This window comes from Saccoglossus kowalevskii, chromosome 3 (genome assembly GCF_978046115.1).
Source record: "Saccoglossus kowalevskii chromosome 3, keSacKowa6.1, whole genome shotgun sequence".
In the NCBI taxonomy this organism is placed as follows: Eukaryota; Metazoa; Hemichordata; class Enteropneusta; family Harrimaniidae; genus Saccoglossus; species Saccoglossus kowalevskii.
The window spans coordinates 7559498-7584097 of record NC_140643.1 but is presented as its reverse complement, the minus strand read 5'-3'; the positions used below and the strand labels follow the sequence as shown (position 1 = coordinate 7584097).

Here is a 24600-nt window from a genome sequence, read left to right as displayed (position 1 = left end):
TGGACTGATACCAAACCCCTTTTATGATGTTAAAGAGGGCTATTATACAAGTCATCGTCGGGGGAGTCGTCACCTGCGCATGAGCCAGGTGGCCATAGCGTGTCTTTGTTTACAAACAAGCGCCTGCCCGTGAGCCTTTGCGTTTTTGGCGTGTGTTGTTACCGTCGCTTGAGACTAAATTCCCGCGCGTTAAAATACTGAAAAATAAAATAAAAACAACTGTTGAGTGCAAAAAAAGAAATTAAAGACAAGGTCTGCTGAAAAAAAAATCCATATCAGATAAGGGAAAAAATAGGCTTTATTTCAATCTTCCTGGCCCCCAAGATATCAAATGGTCCGCCCCTAACCGAATACCAGCGATGACCGTGACCTCTACTACGACCCATTGTAATTATGACATTTAACCCCACGCCGCCTGTGTATCGACACGACACGTTAATTGTCGCCCCGGTAATACTGACTTAGAAACGTTACAAGACCCTGTGATTTGTACAATATATTGACGTTTCACTGATCTGGATTTTGATATATTTATCGCTGTTACATCACGTAGTGTGTTGGGTCCGTGACGTACGTAAGTAGACTCTAGTGACATATTTGATAGTGTCAGCATTGACACCCCCAGCCAATGTAAATTAATTATGATAGTATTCTCAGGGCCGGACACTTATAGAATTAAATGTACTGTAAAGGGGTTAATTATTCACTGGGTTCTAATTTGACTTATTTCGCTGACTAGAAAATGCGACTGTAAAACACATTATCTAAATGATAAAACCGTGAATTTAAAGCCCACTGAATATGCCTGAAATGGTAAATCAGTGAAATTTAAACCCAGTGAAAATTAGTCATTTTACAGTATGTCTATCTACTGACGTAATCACCCTCAATGGTAGATATATTGGAGATAAGACTGGAAAGTTCACTTGTCATCAAACTAAAGGCAGTTGTGTGGTTGATTACACCACAGTCCTTATCGAGGGAATGTGATTATCACATATGTACTGCAGTTTATTTTGATTCGTCCCTGAAATCAAAATCGGTATTTCCACACCCCATATGCAAATGAGGTCTGAGAGCAAACAAAGTAGTCCCTTTAGGAGTACCGTTTTTCGAAACATAGCGGAAATAAGCAATATTTAGAAGTACGATATTTTTCCCTTGGGGTACATGTATATTCTTGCCGAGGGAAATAACATTTGAACAACAGTAATGATACTTTTAGGCAGTCGCTTATTGTGCGCATGGGCACGTGAGTTGAGTCGGTTGCGGGTAGAAATCCGGAATAGAGAGATCGAGAAGACAAGTTTACCGTGCGGTAACAATAACTCAACTGTTTATTGCTTCACTCGATTACATGCAAGTTACAATGAAACAACAAACAAACTACTACCGGTAACACCTGAGCGGAGCGAAACAATCACACGGCGCAGTCAACAAAGACGCTTACAGTGAGTGTAAAGTAATATTTACAGTTGTGACAATGTTTCTGTTTAAAACTAGTGTTCGATTTTATTGGCGCCAATATTGCCTAGCGGTGTAATTAGTGAAGGATCAATGCAAACCAAAACCCAATCGTAGAAATGCAGGTGAATCAGCTTGGGAGAGAATATCGTTCTGGCAAACCTGTCAGTGGAGACCTTGGATTTCTCCTAGTGAACGACATCAGTGAAAACGGAGGTGACAAGTCAAATGGTTATATTCCCAGAGGAGTGGTACAGCGCACTGCCAATAAATTCCAAGTTTTCCAGGTATCCTCGGGGGCGGAGCTACGTCACAGACGTTCCACGTTGCTAAGACGCGCACCACTGTACCCAATCTCCCCAGGCAGAGTTCTATCACGAATATATACTTTTTTATACTTTCGGTGATCTAACCGCAAGGAACTCTGGGAAGGAGAATGCACTGTACCATGCATTTCTATGGGCTCTGTGTGCGCTGCTGTGGAACACTGGTCGAGCCGGTGAAAATTCAAGAAAACAACACAAACTCAACTTTAAAGTAATCGCGAACAACCAAATTTGTATATGTTACACATGTAGAGCTAATTTTGTTACACTGTTCAGAGGAGTCTCAACAATCATCCAAAAGTACCGTTTTATGCGAGTTTTGGGCCTTTGTTTTCACCGCTGCGGGTTGCCAGGCGGTGAAAATGCCCGGATGTCCGCCCCCGAGGATAGTGTAAAACGAATTTGGAACCGTTACGTCGAAAATGGTACATGTGAAGCAGCAATACGAGAAACGGGGAGGCCAAAGAAACTCATTGAGAATGATGTCGCCTACTTGTAAAGCCTGAAGATAAACTAACCTTCCATGACGTATAAAGAAATGAAACAACAATTTGAAGAGTTTTCACCAACTGTAGTGTCAAAGATGACGATATGTCGCGCGGTGAAGACTGCTTTCACAGGTGGAAAGTGGACGTACAAACGAACAACAAAATCTGCTGAGCAGAGATTCACATTGAGAAATTTACGGTATACCCAGGCATACTTGGACACCATGCATAATATCGATCCATGGCGACTGAAATTTATGGACGAAAACGGTTTTAGGGTTACCACTACTGCGAATCCTAATTATGGACAGGCTTTGGTGGGACAGCGATGTGTACAATTTGCTCGGTACGACCCCAATCCTATTATTACATTAAACTTGCTAATAGGATTGCGGGGGTGGGTGGCTCACATTGAAGTCCTTGATGGAGCTTCAAATTCGATGCACTTTGCAGACTTCATACGGCAGTGTGTAGAGACAGTTGACGAGTACGGTGTACCCGCCCTTCAACCAGGTGACTTCCTTGTGCCCGCCAACGCACCAATCCATCACAGGGGATCGCACAAACGCTCAATATGTGGCTTAATACACAGGGAATAGAAGTCATTTTCACACCAACTTATTCGCCTGAATTTGATCCAGCTGAATTTTGCTTCGGCAAAGTGAAAAAACACTGGAGCGACCCCCACTATCTATACTTGTGTCATGAATTTGTTTTTGCATATCTGTTGACCAACTTAATTAGTTGATTATTAGCTGAATTGCTGTGTTATGTCTGTCATCGTTTAGGCCTATTTGAAGTTTTGGACGGAACTTGGCTCAGTGATTTGGAACTAATTACCAGATATCCGTCGCTATTCTGACTAAGATTCTGACAGTTTATATCCATAGTTATTAATGTAGTGAACGATTAATCAAAAGATATGACGTATTCGGTACTTAGTGTCATTGGCTTTATGATTGAAGGTTACGCCCTAGAGTCTTTTTACTGCTTTGTAATTGGTTAAAGTTTTGAAAATGAATAAAGAGAGTTTGAGTTGGTCTTGGGGAGCACAGCACGATAGAGGCAGTCGAGGCCAGTCGAGAGTCGAGTTCAGGGGCGAGCCTTGAGGCAGTCCAGTCTTGGGCGAGTCTTTGTTCAGCCTTGTGAGAGTCTTGGGGACTTTTCCCCAAGGCGCTGTGTCTTATAGAGTGCTCCAAAAGATCGACTAAGACGAGAGTTGAAACGTATTCCGTTGTGTGTGTCTTATTTGACTGTAAAGTATAAGTGACTTTCCCGATCCCGTACCTCAAGGGGACGAGATAGAGAGACGAGACGAGTTTCCCCGCTGACAAGTGTGGAGAACCCCGTGGAAAGAGAATTTACCCCCGTGATACGTGAGTGGAGATCCCGGGCAGGTGTTTAACACACATTGACATCCTGTGAAGAAAAGTGAAATGGCGAAGAGGTGTCTTGCTTGTGAACCGAACTAACAGCTCCATGGCAGAGACGACTCAGAAACTGCGCTTGACGACTAACGGCATTACCAGTATGGCACCGATGTACAACGTTGAAGAGATGAAGACTTCTGAACCCCTTATGAAGGACGAGTATCGTATAGGACTGAATAATTAAGAATTGTGCGACATTAAAGACAAGAAGAAGAAAAAGAACGACCCGGAATAACGCGACAAGAGAAGAGACGCTTATAGACTTTGACTTTAGCTAATTGCTTAGAGAACCGCTTGTTGGACACTGTAACTAACACTGTGTAACTCAAGGACGTTGAACTCTTTTCCAGAATCCTAACCCTATTGTTCAGTAATGTAATGTATTGCTGTTTTTTTCTATTGTTTTTACCGTTTTTTTTGTGTGATGTCGAATTGTATGTTATGTAAGCGCCCAGATCTTTGTTTTAAACTGATATTTAATAACGTGCGAGGTCCTTTATAACGATTTAAGCGCGCCTCAGTGGATAAGTATTTGCAACACAGTGTTTTGAGTTTTGTGGAGTTTTATGGTGTTTTAATGAGTTTATGGGTAAGGATTATGATGGGGAGAGTAATGCCCCAATGAGTTTTTCAGAGTTTTGAGATTTGTCGATGTACAGAGATACCGACGTTTTAAGATTTGTTTTTGTTTATGTGTTGTTTCCGGAATACTTCTGACGCTTTTTGAGTTTAGAGCACCTTTGTAACGTTTTTTAATGTCTTTTTGGAATGGGAGTTTGGTGCGCTTATATACATATTGTTTGATATCGCAAGCTTTTGTTCATGATTGACAGGATTATATGTAACTCAGTAGTTTCTATCGTTTTGCTTTTCCCTGTCTTTTTTGCCAGAGGAGTAATGTGTTATGAAAGCGAATTTGTCTTTGCATTCTGTTTCCACGCCGTATGACTTTTGTTTAGATTAACGACTTGTGAGTTCAGTTGAAGTTTATAAGCGTAGATGACAGGAGTTTGATTAATAGCTTTTCATTCATTGTTTATTAGTTACTGCTTTGCAATGCTTTAACTGAGAGACGCATCCCTGGTAATCACGTGATCATGCTGTCGACTGCAGCGATTGGCTGATCGCTTGGTTACGCCGCCACGCCTTAATTTTTTTGACCTTTTGATATAGAGTTTGTAACCTTAGTAACGAGGACAGTGCAGCGAAGGGTTACGACAGCGAACTGTTTGAGAAAAGTGAGTCGATTGGTAGCCTTTCCCTTGTTTTTGATTTATAACCGTTGATATTTGAGACTTTATAACCATTGTATTTAGACTTTATAATCATTGTACTTAATTAGTGTGTTTCACTCTTTTTGATTTATACCTTTTATTAGTATTGTATTTAACCCTATGACGATGAGTGGCTGACGGTATCTTTGATTTATGAACGTGTTATGCCAAGAGGCACAATCTCAGTTTGGGTGAAGGGATGTGTCATGAATTTGTTTTTGCGTATCTGTTGACCGACTTAATTAGTTTATTATTAGCTGAATTGCTGTGTTATGTCTGTCATCGTTTAGGCCTATTTGAAGTTTTGGACGGAACTTGGCTCAGTGATTTGGAACTAATTACCAGATATCCGTCGCTATTCTGACTAAGATTCTGACAGTTTATATCCATAGTTATTAATGTAGTGAACGATTAATCAAAAGATATGACGTATTCAGTACTTAGTGTGATTGGCTTTATGATTGAAGGTTACGCCCTAGAGTCTTTTTACTGCTTTGTAATTGGTTAAAGTTTTGAAAATGAATAAAGAGAGTTTGAGTTGGTCTTGGGGAGCACAGCACGATAGAGGCAGTCGAGGCCAGTCGAGAGTCGAGTCCAGGGGCGAGCCTTGAGGCAGTCCAGTCTTGGGCGAGTCTTGGTTCAGCCTTGTGAGAGTCTTGGGGACTTTTCCCCAGGGCGCTGTGTCTTATAGAGTGCTCCAAAAGATCGACTAAGACGAGAGTTGAAACGTATTCCGTTGTGTGTGTCTTATTTGACTGTAAAGTATAAGTGACTTTCCCGATCCCGTACCTCAAGGGGACGAGATAGAGAGACGAGACGAGTTTCCCCCCTGACAAGTGTGGAGAACCCCGTGGAAAGAGAATTTACCCCCTGACACTTGCATACCACAACTTGGGCGTTGCGATTTATTCCGCTGTGGAAGAGGTGTCCGGTGCAGATGTACGCGGATTTTTTGAAGCAACCGGATATTTGTTTGTTCAGTGAAACTTTTGTTTATGTCAGGGGTTGGCAATTAGAGTTATTCCCTGAATTTGATACGTCCTATAGTTTCTATCGGGACATTCTTGAATGTTGTGTTGAATAGTTTTCATGTGTTCAACATTATAAGCAGGGCTGATAATAACAAACATTTCGTAGAACATATTTTTATTGTATACACTATTAAAGTACAGCTATAGTTACATCACAAACATACTTTTGACTGGAAGCCGTTTTTTGTATGTGTTATGTTCACACAGTATGTTGTCAAGAAAACAAATTTGACAAATAAATGATCATATAATACTAACATGTTAAAACGTCGCATTATTAATGGAATGACTGTTTTTGCTGAATTGCCGATTGTTTCCCTCCGTGAAAACTGTTAATTGAAAGTCATCGAGTCGATAATAATGTCCAAAGGTAGCCATATATAAAACTAAATGTAGCCCAGTGACAGCAATTATTGATGTCTTTATAATAATACAGTAATTAGATTAACAAAACTGATAGGTCGTACCTATTCCATGAGTGCTGGCCTGTGAGAAAAAGGCGGAAAACTACCACTGAAAAAAATGTTTCAAAAAATGAATATAATAAATGATTTGAAGGAACAATGCGTGTTACCATATCGTCAACTTGAAGGCGTATTCTTTGATTTTAATGTTGCGCAAGGGTCTTGCAAAATTACTTGTACATGAGATATTGATGGAAAAGCTGAAAACTAATTATGTAAATCAGGTAACTAATATGAATAGAACAGAACAAACAAATTATGAATTATTATGCTAATTAGAGAATTAATATTAATCAAAATTAATCAGGCCTGTCTATTGTCCTAGAGCATTTATGTTCAAAATTTTATTCAAATGTGATGATCAGTAATTGAGATATCATTGTTAATTAATTATGTTAATTAGATGATTAATAAGCACAAATATTTACCAAAAACTAATTTGGTTTCTGCATAGTTCTCTTTAAAAGTTTCATTAAAATCCAATTTGTGGTTCTATATATATCAGTGGAAGATTATGCAAATTAGGTAATTAATATCCAATTAAAACTAATCAGGTGTCTGCATAATCCTAGAAGATCTATGTAGCAAGTCTCATTGAAATATGATGATTACTACTTAATATATCAAAAGCTGACAATTAATTAATTATGCAAATTAGGTAATTAATATGTACTCATATTACCCTAAAAACTATCAGGTCTGTGCAGTGTCCTATGACATCTATGTACCAAGTTTTATTGAAATGTGATGATTACTACTTGAAATATCAAAAGCTGAAAATTAATTAATTATGCAAATTAGCTAATTAATGTATACTGATATTACCCTAAAAACTATCAGGTCTGTGCAGTGGCCTATGACATCTATGAACAAAATTTCATTGAAATGTGATGATTACTACTTGAAATATCAAAAGCTGAAAATTAATTAATTATGCAAATTAGCTAATTAATATATACTCATATTACCCTAAAAACTATCAGGTTTGTGCAGTGTCCTATGACATCTATGTACCAAGTTTTATTAAAATGTGATGATTAGTACTTGAGATATCAGTGGAAAAGCCGAAAATTGATTAATCATTATGCAAATTAGGTTTTTTACCAAAACCTAAACAAATCTGTGCATTGGCCCAGAGCATCTATGCACCAAGTTTCATCAAAAACTGATGCATGGTTCTTGAGATATCAGTGGAACAGACGGACACACATACACATACACACACACATACACATACACACACACACACACACACACACACACACACACACACACACACACACACACACACACACACACCCATACACACACACATACAGACACACTAACTGCAAAGACTCCCTTTTTGTGCTTCGCACACGGGAGTCAAAAAACACATTAATGTCTTCATTTAATTCATTCAGTGTATTGTTCTAAACATGGAGCTAAAATAATTTTAGCTCCATGTTCTAATCTAATCTATTCTAATAAAATATAACTTCAAAACAAAGCAAATTGACAACAGGTTGAACACAGTGAATCATGTACTAAGTATTATAATAATAAAAATAATGGGGTGTCCGTACAAAATAATGGTATGGTGGTACGGTATGATTTCATGTCCGAATTGTTAATGTTCATCTGGTGGTGGTGGTGGTGGTGGTGGTGGTGGTATCGGTAGCGGTGACGGTGGTCTAGCCGGAAGCGGAGGCATACACAGAAGGTTGAACTGTCGGCAACAGTGGTTGCACATACCGCCGTAGCTGTGGTTGAACTTGTAATGGTTGTGGTTGATCAGGAGATGGTACTGAATGACTATGTGATGGGTACTACATGTGTTAGCACATGGATAATAGCCGTACATGTTTGCATTCATACCAGGCATATAAGGATACGAGTATTGGTAGTACTGGGACCACGGAGAATAGACACTTTGTGGTGATGTCACCGTGGTGGGCATCATATGTGTAGATTGAGACGAACTACTATGTTGTAGAGCTTGTTGAATTTGTTTTTCTTCCTCATAGATGATTTGAGGATACAGTTCAGAATGAGTACTGCTAATTTTATTCTGATCCGTTTCAGTTTTCAGTAAATCATGGTCGAGAACTCCAAGCAAACGTTGACGAGGTGTTTTTTTCAGGGAACTTTATTTTGTATACTGGATTGTTTTCCAAACGTTCGCGAACTCTGTCTTTTGGTTTCACGGCTTTACCCTTTTGTAAGTGAACAAGTTCATATTCAGAAATGATATTCCTGTTTTATTTGTTTTGGTACTTTGCCATGATAATGCTCGTTCAAAATTCTGGCATGTTTATTACCACTGCTTCAGTGTATCGCCGGTTACAGTTGCAACCAAGTACTTGGACGGGTTACTATTGATCAACCAAGTAATGTACCTCTGTTTACACTCACTGTAAGCGTCTTTGTTGACTGCGCCGAGAGATTGTTTCGCTCCGCTCAGGTGTTACCGGAGTACTAATAGTAGCACCGGGATGTGATTGGTTGAAATAACTGTGGGTGTGGCAACAGCAGTAGGTGTCTAATTAGGTCAGACTAACAGTCTCCACACTTATTTTGATTAAAACTAATTTGCATATCACCCAGACAATAATGTTTTCTGTATTTTCACGGTATATATGCAAATGTACATGGTATTTCCATTGGCTACTGAACTATTTTTATTTTGTAAATACATTATCCTCTGCTATTTTCATCCGATTCAAATCGTTCAGCAATATTTTTGGCGTGTTAGGTGTACACCACATGGTATATTACGATTAGGAGAGCTTAATGTATGTTGACCACCTGGAAACTGAGTTTTATAAACCCGGGAGGGTTCTCGGAAGATCCACCTGCAGTAAAATCAGCGATTTCTATGGAGCCGCAACCATCAACATCCAGATACCAGGAGGTTTATGATGGCGACGTTGCGGCGTTACTCTAAATAAAGATTACCAACGCCAAATGAGCAACATTTTAACCGGTAACCAAGGCTCATTCAATCCACGACCAGCAAGAAACGTCACAAGCGAAGTTGTAGCGTGCACAGGCGCTCAGTATGTTTCTGTGATAATGAAAGAAATATACAATTATTATAACAGAAACATGCCGAGCGCCCGTGGTAGCACAGGGAGCCCAGGAACTATAATCAACTGTAATATGGAGTTTCTATGAGCGCGGGGGGGGGGGGGGGGATCGGCTGGCATCTAGTGTAAGAAATAGACAAGGGATGAAGGCTCCAGCCAGCTCACATTTTTTAAACTCGAAAAAACAGACGAAAAGAATGAAAAATAAAATATAAAAAAAATACCAGGTTGAAGAATATTAGTTGCTTTTTCAAATTTCGCCAAAGCCCTACCTAAATTTTACCGATATCTGCAGAATAAATCAAGAAAACTACACAAATTTACTCCATTTAGGAATTCCTAACGGTTTGCCCGAACGCATGGCATAGTTGGAGGCGTGGCCTGTTCAGCATTTGTCAACAACCAATCACAAGACTGGTTACGAACCACATCGAGGTCACGACTCGGTTAGCCTTGCTCAACTGATATTTGTTTGTTTTTTATGCATTTTAGTTTGTTGTTTGATAAAGGGGGGTTTACATCTCCCCAAGACGTTCTAACATAAAGCATTGTTTGAAGTCAGAGACGTTTGGAGCTTCGTATATTATACACAACTACCTTTATTCCAGCACTGTTTTCCCCGCAATTCAATAGGCTATACCACTGGCCAGCATGATCACAAGTTTTGATCTTGATGCGAGGTGTGCTGAATATCTTGAAATAGTGTTTGATTCATTCAATGTATTGCCATAGTAACATCTCTTGTTGGTACCTATGGATCTGCACAACACTCAAGTCACCATCTTTGTTCCTATGGTTACCATATTTTGTGCATGCATGGTGTGAGGACCACCACCCTTGTCATGCTCAGCAATATCCTAAATAACAAATGTAGACAGTTGATACTGTTGGAGCTAGAACTTCTCCCTGCCAAGTGCCACAACCAGCCAATGGGTAACTTATTTTAGTGACATTATTGATCAGTACACGTAGTTTATTTAATTATGAGTATCTTGTACATCAATAAGTCTCATTGACCTAGCCAATAAGGACAGTAGTATGTTTACTTTTTGTCTTTGTTTTTCTTTTACTTTTTACAGTTATGTTTGTTAACATTTTATATCATCTTCCGGTTTTCTCAGGTGTACATACAGAATGTTTGCAAGAAGTTCCAACCCAGCTCGTCGTTTAAGACAAATATTGCACACAGTTCATGCCAACCCTGGTTTTATCAACTTGAACATAAAAAGCAAGTATGTATGCAGTTATATCTTATCATATCATAGCATACTCAGGCGGTAATTGTAATATTCGCTAATAAAACAACAGACTATTAGGTCAGGTGAAACTTACAGACATGAGGTTTACTCCACTGTAACACGAACAAACATACAGAGCAAAAGTATCTGGATATATGGCCACCAGAGGGCGCTATATGTATTATCATATATTGGTTATCTCTACACCTCCCTTTAAATTACAGAAGGGCTGAACTGAAACTAATGTCCTGTATCAAGTGTTCTCACTATTGTTCGTAACAAGTCCACGAATGTTTCTCTGAATACAGCACAACATAATGTAATTCATTAACTCTAACTGCAATATATCAACTAATATAATATTCACTAATAATGAACTGCTAAACTAATTTCAATGTCTGCTTTGGTGACATCACTATAAATCTAGACGTACTGGCATCTTCACAATTCTTCCAGACCTTGTTTTTACAATGCCATTACCAGGTTTGCTTGGATGGTCATTTGCAGTGATAGATTGGGTGTTTGTTTGTTGATCAGTAGAATCTGGTGTGTATTTCACTGGAGATGAATGAGCTTTGGATTTTGGAGATTCCGGTTCATTAGTAGTGTGAACTAGTGCTCTCCTATTGCGTCTAACAATACCTTGATTAGATTTGACAAGGTAAGATCGTGGATGTTCAGTGGTCTTTACTATATGACCATATCGGTCTTCATCTCGAATCCATACTTTGTCACCGGGGTGAAGTATGGGAAGTTCACGCGCTCGATGTCGCTGGTTGAACTTAATTTGTTGATTAGATCGATAGATGTCTTCACTCTCTTGCACTTTCTCAAGATCGTCATTGCGAAGTCGTGCTTGTAGAGTATTTGGGAGCATCGGTAGTTGTGTGCGTAGTAGTCTTCCCATCAGTAGCTGACTTGGCGCAAGATTATTTTGTAGTGGTGTGGTTCTGTAGGAGAGAAGAGCGAGGTATGGATCTTCATTTTTCTTGAGCAGATCTTTGACAGTTTGTACTGCTCTTTCAGCTTCACCATTGGATCGTGGATATCTGGGTGAACTGGTTATGTGGACAAATCCATATATTACTGCAAACTGACTGAACAATTCTGAGCTAAATTGTGGTCCGTTATCAGACATTGCAATCTCAGGTATTCCATGTTCAGCGAACATCTCTTTCAGCGTAGTGATCACGCACTCGGATGTTAACGTTGGTAGTTTCTTTATTTCCACCCATCGAGAGTAGTAATCTACCACTATTATGTATACTCTGGATTTGTATTGAAAGAGGTCCATTCCCACTCGTTTCCATGGACGAGATGGAAATGATGATGACATCAGTGGCTCAGTAGGTTCTGGACGGTGTTTGGCACATGTAAAACATTTAGATACCAGATCTCCGATGCTTGTAGAGAGTCCAGGCCACCATACTGATGTCCGGGCTCTTGCACGGCATTTAGTAATTCCCAGATGACCTTGATGAATGCAGTCAAGTATTTCAAGTCGCATGTCTCGTGGAATTACGATTCGTTCATCATACAGTAGTAAGTCATCGGTGACTGTGAGATGGCTCCTGTTTTCCCAGTACTGACGTAGTAATGGCGAGTGAGGCATGTATGCAGGCCATCCATGTAGACAATATTCTCATATTTGCGTGCATTCCTCGTCAGCTTTCTGTGCTTCTATAATGTCGTGTATACGTTTTGCAGTTGCGGGAAGTACCTGTATGTATTGTTTGGTGAAGTTTTCGACTTCCACGCTGAATGCTGTGTCAACTTGTTCTGGTATACCGATTGGTACGCGTGATAGGGCGTCCGCAGTTGTTTGCTGTGTACCGGGTACGTAACTGACCATCGGGTTAAATCACATCATCCTGAGACGAAAGCGTAATATGCGTGGCGGCATTTTTGAAAGCTCTGTAGTATTCAAGAGTGGTACTAGGGGTTTATGATCAGTCTCTAATATGAAGTATAGTCCGAGTACATAGTCAGTGAATTTCTCGCAAGCCCATGTCGCTGCGAGAGCCTCCTTTTCAATAACTGCGTAACGTTTTTCTGTGTCGCTGAGTGATCGTGACGCATCGCAGACTGGTCGTCGTTTTCCATTGTCCTGTATTTGTAGTAAAACAGAACCGATGCCTGTTGCTGATGCGTCGTCTGCAATAATCATAGGACGATTTGGATCATAGTGTGCGAGGACTTCAGTCGATACTAGACACTTCTTGATCTCTTGGAATGATTTTTCTTGAGATTCACCCCAAACCCAGGCATTCTCCTTACGTAACAATTCGCGTAATGGCTCATTGCGATCCGCAAGTCCTGGGATGAACTTTCCTAGTTGATTAACCATTCCCATAAAACGCTGTAATTCGGTAATATTTGTTGGCACAGGAAATTTAGCTATTGCGCTGGTTTTCTGAGGATCCGCGTGTATTCCCGTTTTATCAATGATGTGTCCGAGAAACTTGATTGTGTCTTTCGAGAATTCACATTTGTCGTTAAGTGTTAGTCCAGCTTGCTGTACACGATGTAGGACCGCTCTGACACGTTTGTCATGTTCTGTTTGGTTAGACCCATGAATTAGAATATCATCCATATGGCAAATTACCCCATCTAGTCCTTCGAGGACACCTGATAGGGTGCGTTGAAATATTTCTGGAGCCGAACTTATACCAAATGGGAGACGATTAAAGCAATATCTCCCAAACGGTGTTATGAAGGTTGTGAGAAGCTTTGAATCATCGTCTAGTGGGAGTTGCCAAAACCCGCTATTAGCATCAAGTTTGGTAAATAGCTTACTCTTGGCTAGTTTAGACAGGCTCTCATCTACTGACGACATCGGATGTATTTCACGTTGAACCGATTTATTCAGTTGTGTGAGATCAACACAGATGCGAACCCTACCGTTTGATTTAGGTACGGGTACAATTCCACAGCACCATTTAGTTGGCACAGTTACTGGAGAAATTACTCCCTGTTGTATCATTGCCTCAATTTCTGTCTTCACTTTGGGCAGTAATGGGTGTGGTACTTTTCTTGGTGTATACAGACATACTGGCTCTGGGTCAGCGCAAAGTGTTATGTGATATTCAGACTTTAACTTGCCTAGACCTTTGAATAATGCTGGGAATTCTGCTCTGAAGTTGGTTGGTGTGTTTGGGTCTGATTTTCCCACTTCATCAACACATGAGATAAGTCCCAGTTGAACGCACATATTCCTGCTGAGTAATGAACATGCCTGGTTCTTTATCACATAAACAGTCTCGGATCTCTTATTTTCACGGTACACTAGCGTAGCTCGGAATGTACCGATTACTGGAAGCTGGGTACCTGCTGGTCCGCGAAGCGATTGACGAGTTGAACTCAGTTTTCCCTCATTCAGTCATGGTAATTTGTCGCTAATGACTGACACTGTAGCACCAGTATCTAATTTAAAGTGTGTGTCATGTCCGTTTACCTTTATTTCTGCACTCCAGTAGTCATCACTTCCATATACTTCTCCGAGAAATGGAATCTGCATCTCTTCAAGGTTGTGTACCTCGTTTATTTTACTGCTTTCTTGTCTTGTACTACGACAAACTTTTTTAAAGTGTCCGGATTTCTGACATTTATGACATGTTGAGTCTCTGGCAGGACATATACGACGATCGTGATGTTGACCACCACACCATCGACAGCTATCTTGTGTTTGTGTGCTAGTACGGCTGTAACCATGTTTGTCACTTTTCTTTGGCTGTGCTTTATATTTCTGGTTACTTCTACGGGATGCAGTTGAGTGTTTTACAAAATCAACATTACTTGGCTTTATACTAGTGTCCCCACGAACTACTTCAGGACTTTGTTTTCTAGCTTCGGCCTGACGACATGTTTGTACAGCGATAGCGAGTGTAAGGGTTGATTTCATTTGCAGGTGGTCTGACAGTGAGTCATCTAAAACTCCTACGACGATTCTGTCCCTTATAAGGTCATCTTTCAGCACACCATAATCACAGTCTTCAGCTAAGCGATATAAATCTTGTATGAAGACATCAATGGGTTCCCCATGTGTTTGGACCCGTTTATTGAATCTTGCTCGCTCCACTATTATATTACGACGAACTTGGTAATAGTCATTCAGGGCTTTTTTCACATCCTCATATGTGGAGGTTTCCTCGTCAATTCGCAGTGTTGTGAGAATATCATCTGCACAATCTCCCATAGCATACAGTAGTGTACTGACCTGTTCACGTTCTGTCTTGTTTTGGAGACCTGAAGCCATTCTGTAGCGTTCAAAACGTTTCAGCCATTTTGGCCACAGTTCTGCTTGTTTTGGTCCGGTTGATCCATCAAATTTCTCGGGAATTGGTAGTTGAGTTGCCTGTTGTGGTGTTCCTGGAACTGCTTGGTTTTGATCTGCCATTTTTGTGAGTCAAAACACCGCTGCCACCATGTAATATTCGCTAATAAAACAACAGACTATTAGGTCAGGTGAAACTTACAGACATGAGGTTTACTCCACTGTACACGAACAAACATACAGAGCAAAAGTATCTGGATATATGGCCACCAGAGGGCGCTATATGTATTATCATATATTGGTTATCTCTACAGTATAAGGACGTATTACTGGGCAAAATCGTTGATATACGGCGGGTACATTACCGTATTCGCGCGCGTATATTCCCGATATTCGAAGATATACGTTGGTTGGCGCACACGTACATTCAACGTGTGTACGGGGAATACGCAACGTATATTCATACATACATGCACTTTCGGAACATATTGATACGTAAGTATACACAGCTGTATATTTGCGCAGACCGGAAGTATACAGTGCACACATTAACGTACACGTAATGCAGAACAATGCTGTCTAACCACGTATTCCTACGTATACGTAGTATGTAGCGACACGTGATAAACCACTGCACAGAATTAATATTGACGCAGATCCACGTATACGTAGCGTATACGGTCACGCAACAAACCAGTGCACATAATTAACATCGGCGCAGATCTACGTATATTTTGCGTATACTCGGCATATTTAAAGCGCATGCTATTGGCTGATTTTTCATTAGACATTATGCTCAACTGAATGACGTAACATGACCAGGTGTGACATCTACTAGATTCATTTGAAGCTGCATTCTAATTTAAATCTACTAAGCATGTCACTGCACATATAAGCAATGCATTATGGGATAGACATTCTAATTTAAATCTACTAAGCATGTCACTACACATATAAGCAATGCATTATGGGATAGAAATTCTAATTTCACTCTACTGAGCATGTCAATACACATATAAGCAATGCATTATGGAATAGACATTCTAATTTAAATCTACTAAGCATGTCACTACACATATAAGCAATGCATTATGGGATAGAAATTCTAATTTCACTCTACTGAGCATGTCAATACACATATAAGCAATGCATTATGGGATAGAAATTCTAATTTCACTCTATTGAGCATGTCACTGCACATAAGCAATGCATTATGGGATAGCAATTCTAATTTCACTCTACTGAGCTTGTCACTACACATATAAGCATTGCATTATGGGATATAAATTCTAATTTCACTCTACTGAGCATGTCACTACACATATAAGCATTGCATTATGGGATAGAAATTCTAATTTCACTCTACTGAGCATGTCACTGCACATATAAGCATTGCATTATGGGATAGAAATTCTAATTTCACTCTACTGAGCATGTCACTACACATATAAGCATTGCATTATGGGATAGAAATTCTAATTTCACTCTACTGAGCATGTCACTGCACATATAAGCATTGCATTATAGGATATAAATTCTAATTTCCCTCTACTGAGCATGTCACTGCACATATAAGCATTGCATTATGGGATATAAATATTAATTTCACTCTACTGAGCATGTCAATACACATATAAGCAATGCATTATGGGATATAAATTTTAATTTCACTCTACTGAGCATGTCAATACACATATAAGCAATGCATTATGGGATATAAATTCTAATTTCCCTCTACTGAGCATGTCACTGCACATATAAGCATTGCATTATGGGATATAAATTTTAATTTCACTCTACTGAGCATGTCAATACACATATAAGCAATGCATTATGGGATATAAATTTTAATTTCACTCTACTGAGCATGTCAATACACATATAAGCAATGCATTATGGGATATAAATTCTAATTTCCCTCTACTGAGCATGTCACTGCACATATAAGCATTGCATTATGGGATATAAATTTTAATTTCACTCTACTGAGCATGTCAATACACATATAAGCAATGCATTATGGGATATAAATTCTAATTTCACTCTACTGAGCATGTCACTGCACATATAAGCAATGCATTATGGGATATAAATTTTAATTTCACTACTGAGCATATCACTACACATAAGCAATGCATTACGGGAGAGAAATTCCAATTGCATATAATGGAAACTATTATCACCCTGGAAACTTACTAAATTATACCATATTATGTTTTATATATTTTTTTAAATGTTTTCTCAATTATTTCTCAAGTATTAGGTTTCATATTGATAATACATGTCACCAAGCAAAATTGTGAAGATATGAATAAATAATATTACCATGGAAACCAGTGTAAAAAAATGCCAATTTTGACCATTTTTCATGACATTTGTTATTTAAAAAAGTTAAACGGTGACTCCATTTTTAGCTCCGCTGTCGACTTTGTCGAGCGGAGCTTATCATATGAGTGATTGTCCGTCGTCGTCCGTGTCAATGTTTTACTTTTTCGACTTCTTCTTGAAAACTACAAGCCTAAATGCTTTGATACTTGGTGTATATGTACCTTGGGTAGACCTCTCTTAGGTTTGTTCATTTCATGTTGATATCTTTAATTCTCTAATTTTGGTGAATATTTTTGTCATTTTTGGTAAAAACTGATATTTTCGACTTCTTGTTAAAAACCGCAAGTGCAATTGCTTTGATATTACATCTATAGGTACTACATGTGGACCTCTCTCAGATTTGTTAATTTTGTAATGATATCTTTAATTCTTTAATTTTGGTGAATATTTTTGTCATTTTTGGTAATAACTGATATTTTCGACTTCTTGTTAAAAACCGCAAGTCCAATTGCTTTGATACTACATATATAGGTACTACATGTGGACCTCTCTCAGATTTGTTCATTTCGTGATGATATCTTCAATTCTCTAATTTTGGTGAATATTTTTGTAATTTTTGGTAAAAACTGATATTTTCGACTTCTTGTTAAAAACCGCAAGTGCAATTGCTTTGATATTACATATATAGGTACTACATGTGGACCTCTCTCAGATTTGTTCATTTTGTAATGATATCTTTAATTCTCTAATTTTGGTGAATATTTTTGTCATTTTTGGTAAAAACTGATATTTTCGACTTCTTGTTAAAAACCGCAAGTGCAATTGCTTTGATATAACATATATAGGTACTACATGTGGACCTCTCTCAGATTTGTTCATTTTGTAATGAAATCTTTAATTCTCTAATTTTGGTGAATATTTTTGTCATTTTTGGTAAAAACTGATATTTTCGACTTCTTGTTAAAAACCGCAAGTGCAAATGCTTTGATATTACATATATAAGTACTACATGTGGACCTCTCTCAGATTTGTTCATTTTGTAATGATATCTTTAATTCTCTAATTTTGGTGAATATTTTTGACATTTTTTGGTGAAAAGTGATATTTTCGACTTCTTGTTAAAAACCGCAAGTCCAATTGCTTTGATACTACATATATAGGTACTACATGTGGACCTCTCTCAGATTTGTTTATTTCGTGATGATATCTTCAATTCTCTAATTTTGGTGAATATTTTTGTCATTTTTGGTAAAAAGTGATATTTTTGACTTCTTGTTAAAAACCGCAAGTCCGATTGCTTTGATATTACATATATAGGTACTACATGTGGACCTCTCTCAGATTTGTTCATTTTGTGATGATATCTTCAATTCTCTAATTTTGGTGAATATTTTTGTCATTTTTGGTAAAAAGTGATATTTTCGACTTCTTGTTGAAAACTGTAAGTCCGATTGCTTTGATATTACATATATAGGTACTACATGTGGACCTCTCTCAGATTTGTTCGTTTTGTGATGATATCTTCAATTCTCTAATTAATTTATTTTGGTGAATATTTTTGCAATTTTTGGTAAAAAGTGATATTTTCGACTTCTTGTTAAAAACTGTAAGTCCGATTGCTTTGATACTATTCATATTGTTCATTTTCTAATGATATCTTCAGTTCTTTAATTGAAATGTGCATTGCTAACAGCGGAGCTATCTCAGCCGATAGGCTGCTTGTTTGTTTTCATTTTTGGTAACCTAATAATGAAAGTATGACATATAATCTTGATTTTGACGCAAATCTCCTTTGTTAAGTTTAAGTATGATGTCATGAAAATAATCTCTAATATTGTAGGAAAAAACTAGACTGGCTCAGCTGTGGCAATTTTATATTTGTTTTGTCTTAAATCGTGGTTCGATGTGAAATTATCATGACTGGCGTATACATTGCTATTAATTATTCATGATATACACTGACTTTATGGAACCCGGAGTGTCGAACAGAAAAACAAAAACTGTATTTCTTATTGGTTGGCAGCTGACAAGTCATGCTACTCATTAGCATAATTATCACCACAAAAACTATAGAGGGCGAGGAAGAACAGACAGTCGCGGTAATTTCGCATAAATGTGGAAGATTCTAAAGGGATTATCATATAAAACAATAAAATTGCAACGACTGGGCCTGTCTAGGACAAAAAATTAAAGTAAATGAACTGGTCCAGAATAGTATCTTATGTGTGTTCTTCTGTTATTTTCAGGGCAACTAACAATAGTGCTCATAGAGTGGAATATAAATTATTAGATGAGATATATGCCGAAAGAACTGCTGAGTTGATGACTACCACTATGATTGACACTCCATTAAAACAATATCTCAATGTCTCACCAAGTATACTTCATCAATTCTACCAAATTCTCGTCAGTAGAGCGGTTGAACATGGAGTGACGGGAATCGCTGTTGACACCAACTCCAACAAAGTGGTTGGGGTTACTTTAGGGTTTGTCATTACTAGTGATAGTGATCTGGTTGATAATATTGATGATTTCCCTGAATTACAAGTCATGCAACCAAATATTGCAATTGTAGGTGAAGTTCGTAAAAGGGTCTTCAAACTGAATGAGACGAAAGCAGCTTTAGCGAGTGGAAAAACAGTTTTAGAATTGTACCTAACATGTGTGTTAGATGAATATCGTGGTACTGGGGTTCAGATGGGTACAGGAATTGTTTGTTTAAAGGCAGGTCTATCCAAAGAAATTGGCATTGCTTATTGTTGTCTTACCAGCTCTAAGGGACATAGACTGACTAACCAAAGTGACTTTGAGACTGTTGATACCATACTTTACAAAGACTTTAAAATGAAAGATGGTACCAAACCGTTCCGCAATTGGACTGATGCATACCAAGTTGAGGGAGTTAATATCGCCATATTTCACAGATTTAAAAGTTCACAGCTGTGGATATGATTTGTACTTTAGGAGATGCCTTATAGCTTTCTTTTCTGTTACTGGCTACAAATGTCCATGGAAATCATTTAGCATTTGCTAATCATTTAGGATTCTGAGTCAATTTCTTCATGATAATATTTTAAGTGTTCTTATCCTCGGATGAACTCTACGCACATCACAAATTAGGTGAGATCTAAAAAAAAACTTTTTTTGAAATAAGAAGTCACGAGAACATACTAGATTATTTCCACTTATGACTTCCATAATGCACACAACGATGGCCAAAGCTGTCTTGCTGGATTATATAGCTGGTAAAGTTGTGTTATATATTGTGGCCTGGTACTGTCAATGGAGTTGTACCAAATGCATAAGGATTAGAGAGGTCCACATGATCTGAAAAGATTTCTAACGTTCCTGTGGCGGGACGATAATAAGGCACGTCATAGCGTTAATCACCATATATAGGTGGGTTAGTTCCATTCAACAGATTCTACAGAGTCTCTACAGATCGGTTTTCTGTATGGAACTTGCCGACTCATATTGTCACAAAGTGCTCGCTTGTCGTAAAACTCGTTTTGAACTACCTCAAAACGTGCCAATTTTGTCGTAAATGATCTTCTGCACATGCGTATTGCGTTGCCGGGAATTCCAACACGCCACGCCACCAAAATACGTGAGCATAACAGTTCAGTGGTAAAACGGAGGGATTGTTGTAGACTGGTACGCAATTGACGTTGGCCAGGGAGATGTGGCATTTACACAGCTATACGAGAGATTGGTAACGGCAAGCGAGTTTCGCCCAGACAACTTTAAGGACATATTGTCCAGAGTGGCTGTCCCGCCTTTCTTCTGCAACGATGAGTGAAATGAGTGGCGATGTATGGTGGTCTGAAAGTCGGTCAGGCGACAAGTCAGTTCGGCTGCTTTGTCCGCATTGAAGTCGACAAAACTGCAACGAAAGCAGTGGTCGATCCTCGTCTGAAGTCTCCTTTCGTGGTGAAAAAAAGTTTCTTATTATTTTTGTTTTCATTTTCTGATTCGGATAATTTGCTTGCATACACAGTCATGTTATATTTTGATCATATGACGAATTTTCATCAAGATACATATACATAATTTTCTGCATCAAAATTTTTGTTGACTCTCTTAGTGTTGGTGTGTTTTTTTCAATATCGCGCCTCTTATAATTTGTTACATAGTGAAGTAGTTCTAGAGCATTTGTGTCTACACTTAGTCCATCTGAAGTGTCACTTTAAAAGCTGTAGTTTGAATGTCAAAGAAGTTAATTTCCAGGCTGCTGTTGACAATTTTATTGTACATTTTTAATTCAATTTGTTTTTGATACAACACAGTAAGTTTTTCTTTGGCAAAGCAACTGTAAAACATGTCTTTTTCGTGAGCATGTCTTTTTCGCAAATTTAGCAAGAGAACTGATTCGCTAATTCAAGATGTCGCTAATCACTTTATTATATATTCATAATAATAATTTAATAATTTTATTAACACTTACACATTCCCCGGAGGGATTGGCAATGGTTACAAAAGTTTAAAAAGGAATAAAAGGTTACAAAACAGAAAATGGATAATAAAAAAAACAAAAAAAACAATCTAAGCTAATACATTACAGATAATAGCTAGTATAAAATTATGATACTACGATAGATAGAAAACAAAATGCAAAACTCAAATAGTGAGAGAAGGTTGTCACTGGGGTTGCTGTCTTATTTCAAAACACTTCTTTAGGTACCTTGCTACGGGGAGTGTTATGTTAGGCCACTGTTGTTTAGCAAGGCTATGAATTGAGTCTTCAGCGGCAAATTTTTAAAGTTTTGGATTTTGGTTTTTGCTATTTCGAATAGGACATTTCTTTCGGGGGTATATCTTTTACATGACATCATGAGGTGATACTCATCTTCTACTTCATTTTTATCACAAAGGTTGCATAATCTATTAGCAAGGGGTATTCTTTTGTGTTTGCCAGTCTCAATTTTCAAGTTATGGTCACTGAGGCAGAATTTAGTTAAATTTTCGCGCATATCAATGTTTTTCAGGGTAACAAGGTATGTTTCGAAAGCAAAATTGTTTTTTAATTCTCTGTATGTTCTTAATTTATTTTTTTCATTTTGTTTTGATCGATTGTCATTATGTAATTCACTTTTCCAAGTTGATATGAATGATGTTTGTATATTTTTGTTGATTTGTCCTAATTGCCTTGCAGTTAGAGTTACATCGCTGTCGATCAGGTAAGAATGGTTGATGTTATTTAAAAGGGAATCTATATTGGTGTACCATTTACTATTACTTTCTTTATTTTCTTGGAAAGCTAGTTTTAGTAATGGATTTGACGAGTTCTTTATACGATTAAAATATTTTATCATTTGTTTTTCGATAAAAGTCTCCAATGGGTAACGTCCAAGTTCGCCGTATAAACCCATTGTTGTAGTGTTTTTGGATGTACCCAAAAGAAAACGAAGATAATTTATATGTACATCTTCAATTGGTGATTTTAGTGAAATTTCATCTCCCCATACATCACTATCATATGTGAGAATTGGTCTGATTAGTTTATCAAACAGAGAGAGTGACAGTGGTATATTTAGATTTTTGCCTGTTTTTCCCTTTAAAGTGTAACTGAATTGGGACAATTGACTTTCTTTGTGTGCAAAATTTATTTATAAACAACATTATGAAAAAAAAAATGAAAAATGTACATAAATTAAATAAACGATCAATAATAATGTTCTGGATAAGGAAACGCCCACGTCCAATTTCTTGGCCGACTCAGAACGAGGCTTCAGCTAGAGAACCTAATTAGCATGCAAGGGTGATTTGTGACGTCACGGGGGGAACTTGTCATCGTTTCACAATGGCCGCTATACGCATGCAGTGCTCGGAAAGCGACACGGAATCTATCTTATCATCGTCTGACGAGAGTTATGAGATCGAGGAATATGATGACAACGAGAGATGTCACGATTTTGTTTTACAGTGCCAGGGACAAAGTGGCCCATACAGGTTTGAACCTGCGAGAAAATACGCGATGTGGGTGATCGTGTACCTCCCCAAAATGACCATGACGATTCAGGCACCCGGTTAAGGCACAGGCACAGAGTTTGAACATCGTGACCGAAAATCTTAACGTTGTTATTTTTATTAAACTCCACCTGAACAATGTATCAATAATGTTAGAAAATCTGCTCTCTAAAATGTAAATTTGTGTGCGTCCGGTAGGACGCGAATACCTACAACTGCAAGATCGAAACAAATGAAATTGTACTGATAAATGATTCGGGCGTAAATGATACGTACTGATAAATGATTCGGGCACTGCAGATAACGTTATGAGGAGAAGTAAAGGTCCATTCCAATATTTCCTGGTGTTCTTGACGGCTTTGGTCCACTGATGCCGTAAATTCGAATTATTGTTGTTTCCCCCCCAAGGAGAAGACAAGCCGAAGGACCATAAAAGCATAATATTACACGTCTTTGTGTATTTGTCAATTTTGCATATATTTGGTATATATATGTTCGTATATATTTAGAAAAATCTCGTCTTTCGTTAATAATTTCATTTGTTTGAAAGGTCCACCGACCGTGTCCCAATAATTTGTTTGGAATATCGATCCCCGTTGGTTTCTCCAAACGGTCCCGACGTCCGCCATTCAACACAATCAGCATTTATTTATAGCAATTCACCGGGATCATGTTCCGTAATTTGCTGTAAAACCAAATAATGAAACAAGTACTATTTATTATATATTTGTTTACCTCTTGAAACTACAACAGTGCGTAGAGTTGTCGCCTTGAAATCGATGGAACTTCAACTATCCATTTCTCACCTTGAAATAAAAAAAATTGAAGAGCATCGGGGGATATATTATTAACCAGTCTTGCCAATCGCTAGCTTTATTTTATTCGAATCCATAAAATTCATGAGTTTTTCGACATTTGTTGGCAACTTCCGCGCTAAAAATGGATGAAAATGTGGGTGTGGTTCTCTCGCAAAGTTCTGTCGATAATACGGACAAATATGGTTCTGTAACCCAGGTCGTGCCCCGATCAGGTGACTCTCATCCAATCAATGATGTTGTAACAAAGCATATTTGGTGCAAATTGAAGGGTCGTCGTACCATCCAATCTCCGGCGTCGATTCACTAAGTTTTTTTGCGCTGTGACAGGCTTCACAATTATTCACTGAAAAAACATCGGCATATTTTGACCATGGAGCTCCATGTTTTGACAAACGGATGGGATTTGACCTCAGTTCAAAAAAAGAAAAAAA

General features: G+C 38.2%; 1 protein-coding gene across 1 annotated transcript; it reads left to right on the top strand.

The window, feature by feature from the left end:
• Nucleotides 1-405: 405 nt before the first annotated feature.
• On the top strand, nucleotides 406-20421 carry LOC146747456 (uncharacterized). Its single transcript, XM_085497544.1, has 3 exons — nucleotides 406-574; nucleotides 10667-10777; nucleotides 19631-20421. Exons 2-3 carry the CDS (start codon nucleotides 10680-10682, stop codon nucleotides 20334-20336), a joined length of 804 nt encoding a protein of 267 aa, XP_085353670.1. The 5' UTR covers nucleotides 406-574; nucleotides 10667-10679; the 3' UTR covers nucleotides 20337-20421.
• Nucleotides 20422-24600: the final 4179 nt, after the last annotated feature.